Here is a 7,785-nt window from a genome sequence, read left to right on the forward strand (position 1 = left end):
TATATTTTGGTAAGGGACACACTTTCACGTTTTGGCTATTTTTCTTGTTTCCTTTTATGTTTTTTTTTTTCTTAAGCTTTATTATGGGTTAATGATTTTACTCACTGCAATTCAGACCTTTTGTTATTTCATTTAAAACAATGCAATTAACCAGAGTATGCAATTATTAGTAACCAGGCCTGGTGTATTACATTTAATTGTATACCTAATAATTGCATACAGCTGTGAAGCACATTTCTTATGGAAATATAGATATGTTGCTTATAATTGCATAGTCTGTTTAAATTAATACAACTGTTAGGCACATGTGATATGTAATTAACAGGAATCTACTGTATGTGCATTTTCATAAGAAATATGCTTCAATTTTTTTTAAGTTAACAGGAATATGGAATTGTCATGTACCTATATATTGGCTTAACATGACTAAACTGTAAAATCATTGGCACAAAAACAAGCTAGAAAACAACACTGGCAAGATACCTCTCATCAGCAAAATTACATTTAAGGTGTGTGGTTTTTTTTGGTTTTTTTTTCAGAATGTATATTCACTGACTGGCACAACGCTTAAACACTGCCATTAAAACTAAATTAATTTCTTCTGCAACAAGTATTCAAATTTTAAGCAGACCATAATGTTGCTGAAGTTTAAGGGAACATAACAGTTATCACGAAAGTTCTTCATTTGAAACCACACACTCGTCACTCCTCTGGGGTGTGTACGTCTCATGACACACAAAGGTCCTTTCATCTTGTGAATCCTGTGCATTATGGGAACTGTAGTATTTTTCATATTATTTGTTTATGCTAACGGCACAGCTTAACATTAAATGGAACAGAATATCTTTGTGATATTATTGATAGAACACGCGTTTTTTTAAACAGAACAATTTAAAATCTATGGAATATACCGCTGACCAGGGTTAAGACTGTTCTGCACGTCCTGCCGTATTCTGTGTTCGTGATGACGTGGAGCTTTTACACTTTCGCAGCATAACAGAAAGCTAGTAGAGGTCTTGGAGTGTTGTTAAAGAAAATAAAAATAATAATAAATACATTACATTTACTAGGGCGAGCAAACATGAGGCGCGCAGGTTTGGGTAAGAGCAGAGACTTTATATATTGTTTGTGTTTATGAGTTAAAACGCAATATTAATCAGTGACAGTAAGGAGAATTGGGTACTGTAATGTATGATGACTAATTATTGGTGTACAACAAAAATACATCCATAATACTGTGTAAATAAAATACTGTGTTTTATAAATACTAGTAACATGATATCGATAATTCCAGCATTGTGCAGTTTGTTCATTATATTATTCCATTGTTTAATGACATTTAGTACAACAAACGCTGAAAAGGTATACAGTGTATACTAGCTTAAATTCGAGACCATGTGAAAAGTAAGTCACTGCAGCAACAGATATTTAATGATAATGAGAGAACTGTGCTGTAGTTAGCCGGTACACTACAACTTGGTTATCTTCCATTGTAATCATGAATTGGCTGTGACCCCGTCCTTGCAACACCTGGATCAAAACAACATTTCTAGCTGTAATAAATGTATGAATTATATAGGCCTATTTATTCATCTATACATATATTAATACACTTCAAGTAGATAAGGTAAATCTCTGATGGTTTATTCCAATATATTAGGTTTTAGTGTATCACTATAATATATCTATAATGCTGGTTTCAGAACATTAATTTATCAGTAATTTGCTATACTAATTAATACCCCAGCCTAACTGGTCAGTGCAATTTATCTTTTCACATGCTAACCTGTTTTTATTTCTTTTGAAGGAGAAGGAGCACCTACGAGCAATTATGTTTCCAGTGGATACAGTGTATATGAAGAGGAAAATGAACAATTATCAGAAGGTCTGAAACAAAAAGTCAATGCTCTAAAATCAGTAAGTAATGTATATAAGCACTGGCACTTTATCAAGTCGAAAACATGTTATATATATATATTTACTAACGTCACTAAATCATGTTTGTTTAACGATCAGATTTGAAGTGTGTAAGTAAGGGTAAAACCTGTGTGTATCTGACCCTGCACTCTCTTCTGATACCGTATCTCACACTGGAAAACCAGGTCGAGTATGAATTCCCTGTTTTATGGTTATGGTTATACGGTCTCAACCTTGCCTGGAGATAATTTTGGACAATTGTTGGATTAAACAATCACAAATGATTTAACATTGTTTTGAATAAGAAAGTATACACATTATGGAAACTGTTCTGCTGGGTTGCTCTAGTAGCTCTCCTCAGATCATGTTGTTTGAAAGATTCTTTTTTTTTTTTTTTTTTTTTTTTTTTAAACAGCTTTCCATTGATATTGGAACAGAAGTAAAGTACCAAAACAAGATGTTAGTAGACATGGTAAGTACAGCTCATTAGATCAAAAATAGAAAAAATCCAGAAATATGAAACATTTTCCTTGCTGTGTGATAATTCTCCTTTCGAACAGCAAGGGAATTAGTTTGTTACTACGGAAGAGAACATTGTGTAGGTTTTTTAAAACATTAAAATACGCTTGTTGTTCGATAGGGAAATACAAAGCAACGTTTTCCAGGAATAATGTGAATACATTAGTCTCCGGCTAAGAGAAGCAAGCAAAGCGTTCTTGTAGCCGAAGTGTTCTCTAAGCCCCCAGACATGATATGAATCAATCAGTAAATAAATATGTGTTACTTGTCATGATGCACGTGCATCAACATATAAAATGAACTGAATAAGTATGTGTATGTTAATAAAGTATACTAATAAAGTAACAGACAAACTAACATTAATAAACTGTCAAACTAAATTAACACAGCACCCCTACACACATAAAAAAATGCAGCAACAATATACAAGACATGCACATTATTTAACAGAATGGTCAAGCACCAAATTGCTCTGCGACTTGTGTCAGGTTTTTTTTAAGAACTCGAACAATTTCCAACTTTTTTAGCAGAGAAACAGCGGCGTATTTCGACGTTTTGTTTACATGCCATTTTGTAGCAGTGAGGTGCACTCATGGAAATCAAAATACAAAATGAGTCAATGATATGATGGCGGTTCTGGAAAGATTTAAATAAACCAATCAGTGTGCCTCAAGACACTCTCACGATGACAAGTCGCTTTTGAATAAACCATTTTAATTTAAGTTTGATGATAAGTTATCGGGTTACAAAACAGTACCGTATCTGTTGGGAACGAATCGCTATCAGTGCCAAGTCTTTTAAGCGAAGTTCCTATTCCTTTAGAAGGTGCATTTACAATGGGAAAAAGTGTGTTCCCTTAGGCAACGTGTTCTCTTAAAGAGATGTTTTTCTTTATGCAGAGACTACTGTAATAATAAAAATATATATATTATTATACACAGTAAACTATAATTTTCCTATAAACGTCAGTGCTTTACAGTCATCTTATACACGATGGTGGTGCGAGACCCATGTGTAATAAGATTGCATGTGTATCATAAGGTTGATGGTAAAACTGCTAACCTTTTTCAATTTTTAAAAAAAAATTCTACCGCCAGTACAAGGACATAACAAAACACTGTCAATAACAAAACTAACAACAATCGGCTGCAGATTTAAAGTTGTATCTGCAGAAGACTGGAAGAAATTTGTGGAAGAGCAGAGTAACATCAATTTAGTAAGAAATTACCTCATGCCATACCTGGGATGTTATAAATCAATCATCGATCCATTATTATTTTTATATAGCGCCTTTTGTGGCAAGCCATCCCAAAGCACAAATTAAACTATCATATTAAACATTAATTAAAACAATTACAAATACTAACAATTAAAATATAAAATGTCTATTTTTCCTTAAGCTTGGAAAAAACAGTAGGTTTTTAATAGAGACTTGCATTCTTCCAGTGTCAGTGTTTCTGACAACTGGAGGCAGGAAATCCCAGAGGGAGCACAAGCAGAAAAACTCTGACCTCCTAGAGTAACATACCTAAATAAGGGAATGTTCAGCAACTTAAAACTTAGAGCGTAGTTGACATCTAGGGATATAGGGATGCAGCAATTCAGATAAATATATAGGCCCTATTCTCCGAACAGCCTTATAAGTCATGAGTAAGATCTTAGGCAGTGTAACTGATGGCCCTCACAAACAGTGGCTGAAAAAAGCCAAGTGAATTTTCAGCTCCGATTTGTAGTGATAATACATGTCGTTTTACTGTCCCTGCCCCAAAAACTGTTAATAAAATAAAAAAAATACTGAAGTTTTAAAAATAATTGTAAAAAAAGAAACTTTTTTTAAAATTCTGTTTTAAGATGTTCTCAACACTTATTCAGTTGTTAAAAGTAAACACTGCCAGTTCTACAATTGTATTGTCACAATGTATTATAACAAATAATATACACCAAAACTGTACATTTACAGAGCTACCACTCTCATGATTTATATGTGTTTAAATAAAGGGAAGTAATGTTAAAACTTTACAATGCATTAGTAAGACCTCATCTAGAATATTGTGTTCAGTTCTGGTCACCTCGCAACAAAAATGATATTGCTGCTGTAGAAAGAGTGCAAAGAAGAGCGACCAGAATTATTTCGGTTTTAAAAGGCAAGTCATATGCAGACAGGCTTAAAGAATTGAATCTATTCAGTCTTGAACAAAGAAGACTACGTGGTGATCTGATTCAAGCATTCAGAATTCTATTGACAATGTTGACCCAAGGGACTTTTTCGACCTGAAAAAAGAAATAAGGACCGGGGGTCACAAATGGAGATTAGATAAAGGGGCATTCTGAACAGAAAATAGGAGGCACTTTTTTACACAGAATTGTGAGGGTCTGGAACCAACTCTCCAGTAATGTTGTTGAAGCTGACACCCTGGAATCCTACAAGAAGCTGCTTGATGAGATTCTGGGATCAATAAGCTACTAACAACCAAACGAGCAAGATGGGCCATAATGGGCTTATTATGCACAGTTGGGTGCATGTTATTTCTTATATAATAGATGGGGAATTGCAATTTTTGTATAAACTTTGGTGTTTTACAGTCTTATTATACACTGCGGTAATACCAGAACAAATACAAACAACTATACAAATAAATGTGTGTTTCCCAGTCCCACAATGTCAGTACAAGGTTTTTCTAAGCGGTATTAAACTTGGAGCTGAACTTGGCCTTCATGACTGACTTATTTCAAGTAAGAAATGTCATTTATTGAACTGTTTAGACATTGATTTATTTTTATTTTTATAGGACACAGATTTCGACTCAACAGGAGGTCTATTGGGAGCAACTATGGGCAGACTCAAACTTCTCTCTCGGGGTAGCCAAACAAAACTCTTCTGCTACGTGTTGCTGTTTGCCCTCTTTGTGTTCTTCGTCCTATACTGGGTTATCAAACTGAGGTGATGCAACATAAAGATCCCCATAGCCGTGTGCCACTGCTTTGGACTAATTTGTATTGGAAGATATCATTCTCATAATAGGTCTTTTGTGTTCATTGGAAATTGACTATACAATTAATGTAGGTAGATACAAGTTTCATTCCAAAATGGTTTAACAATAGAATGAATAAGAATTTACAATAGATTAAAAGTATTACTAATGTGAACAGAAAAAAAAAATCTTAAGTTCCTTGCATTCTGAACTGTTTCATGAAGATTTCAATATTTCTCAGTGGGGAATAAAATGTCACCATTTATAAAAATGAAATATAGTTTGAAATATTTGCAGTATGTACGTGTGAATAGTATTTTTTTTTAAGAAATGTTATGATAAAATAATAATTTTGATTTACACATAAGCAATACATATTGGATGTTGAATAATACTGTAAAGAAAACTCCCACCTAGACAGCTTTTCTATTTCAGGCATTTACTAAACAACTGTGCTCACTGCTAAGGAAAATCTGATCTACCTACAAAAGATATACAAAAAGCACGAAAACTATACAAATCATGGTTCATTTGACAATTTCTCACTTGTAAAATCAATATGCTAGAATGTCAATGTGCCAGATACAAAATGGTATAAGTATTTCAAGTAGGGGTTTCAATCAAATAAATTAGTTAATCCGGAAATCGAATCTGTCTTGGTAATCACTAAATCCAAAAGTGAGAATTTAATGTCAGGGTACTATATAGATTAATTTTAATGTTTTGCTGAATGCATTTGTTTTGGGCAGTGCATGTTGTTTGTGTATAGCTTAGAAGATTCCAATAAAGTAAGATTTAGAACCCTGTCTGCAAATAAATGTGATGCGGTTAAAAAGTAAAAAAATATAGAAATAACTAAGTAAAAAGAATGACATAATTGTTGGCCATACTTTAGTTGCATATTAATTTAATAGTCATAACTATGAGTATTAGTGATTCTAAAAGAATGAGATCACAGCGGCTCATTGACAAAAAGCTGTGCACAGGGACATGATGTAAGAATTTAATAGTCATAACTATAATTATGTCATGGTTAGTGATTCCACACGCCCCACTGTATATTCAAAGGAACTACTGCGGTATGTGTTATGTCTTCTGAAGTGTACCCTTTTCATTGAGAGTAACACAAATATGGGATAATGAAAATCAATTCAGGCAGATAACCTCCACCTTACCTTCAGCCTCGTCAGGGTGAGGATTGGCAGTTGAACTGCTTCTCCATCTACAGTGTATCTCATCACAGGCTGAGAGATGGTAATCAACATTCAGGCTGTGAATGCTTTGAAAAGTGAGGAATGTATGCCAGAAGTCAAATCATGCAGTCACAATGCTGTGCTACACGATAACATTAAATGTCTTAATACGTGTAATAAAATTTTGCAACTTGTTTACGTGTTGGTCTGATTGTATATTGATGAGGTTCACAAAGGACTAAATGCTGTTATTACAACATGCCTGTGTATTGGTATTATTTTATATATAAATGTAGTTTACTGTCATCCTCTAAATCTAAATTTCAAGTCAGTTGCCTTTGCAGAATATGTTTTTTCTGTGCCAACATGTCTTTTAGGAACACATAAGTACAGTTTAATCAAAATCTGGTTATATTCAGTATTGCTGCCATTTCAACACTATTATAATTGGTCTAAAACACTGCATGGTGAATTCAAGAATCAGTATTTTCCATTGAAAATGCATTTCAACCAAATTCCAAGAGAATCATACAGAACACACAAAATAGGAAATGAAACAAGAAATTGAAGTATTCAAATGATGTGGATTATGCAAAGGTGCACACAATGTGAAACGTAGAAGATTTGAGGAAATCAATCAATCTATACTATGGTTCGTATATATTAAGTGGGAAATGCCATTAAATGAATGCAAATAAACAAATATGCTTGTAACACATATCCTCTGTGACAGCTAAAGAACTGGACACCTGTGTGACGTGGGTAACATGGTTTTCTTCATTCTTTTGAAGGGAGAAAAAAATAATGAGTTTTTCAATAGGATTTCAACAGTTCATTTCAAAAAAACTTCAAACAATATGATGCCTTATTTTATTTCAATTGATTGCATGTGGTAAGGATCAACAGGTCAAAAGGCTCACATTTATCAACTTTTTAAAATACAGGATGGGATCTACTGGATGGATTTCTTTACCCATGCTGCCCTGACTGTATCCTGCAAGTTGTACACTTGATAATTAAATCATGCTAAAGTGGCCTACTTACATAAATTACCCTGTATTCAGACTTACTAGAACTTAATGGGAGGGAAGATGTGTTATATATAAGGGTTATTAATTAATTGTACCTTAAGGTTGGCTTGAAAGAAGCGCATAGCATCTAGTTATTAGTCTTTGATTAAGTTA

At 33.6% G+C, this 7,785-nt stretch overlaps 1 protein-coding gene across 1 annotated transcript; it reads left to right on the forward strand.

Annotated features, from left to right (window-relative positions):
- The first annotated feature begins 745 nt into the window (after nucleotides 1–745).
- On the forward strand, nucleotides 746–6,795 carry bet1 (Bet1 golgi vesicular membrane trafficking protein). The gene is made up of 4 exons (XM_034059052.3): nucleotides 746–1,100; nucleotides 1,808–1,917; nucleotides 2,333–2,389; nucleotides 5,226–6,795. Exons 1-4 carry the CDS (start codon nucleotides 1,082–1,084, stop codon nucleotides 5,379–5,381), a joined length of 342 nt encoding a protein of 113 aa, XP_033914943.1. The 5' UTR covers nucleotides 746–1,081; the 3' UTR covers nucleotides 5,382–6,795.
- Nucleotides 6,796–7,785: the final 990 nt, after the last annotated feature.

Source organism: Acipenser ruthenus, chromosome 3 (genome assembly GCF_902713425.1).
Source record: "Acipenser ruthenus chromosome 3, fAciRut3.2 maternal haplotype, whole genome shotgun sequence".
In the NCBI taxonomy this organism is placed as follows: domain Eukaryota; kingdom Metazoa; phylum Chordata; class Actinopteri; order Acipenseriformes; family Acipenseridae; genus Acipenser; species Acipenser ruthenus.

Coding starts and splice junctions, on each gene's coding strand:
- bet1 (XM_034059052.3), top strand. Junction 1,918..2,332: donor AAGTCAATGCTCTAAAATCA/GTAAGTAATGTA, acceptor TTTTTTAAACAG/CTTTCCATTGATATTGGAAC. Junction 2,390..5,225: donor ACAAGATGTTAGTAGACATG/GTAAGTACAGCT, acceptor TTATTTTTATAG/GACACAGATTTCGACTCAAC.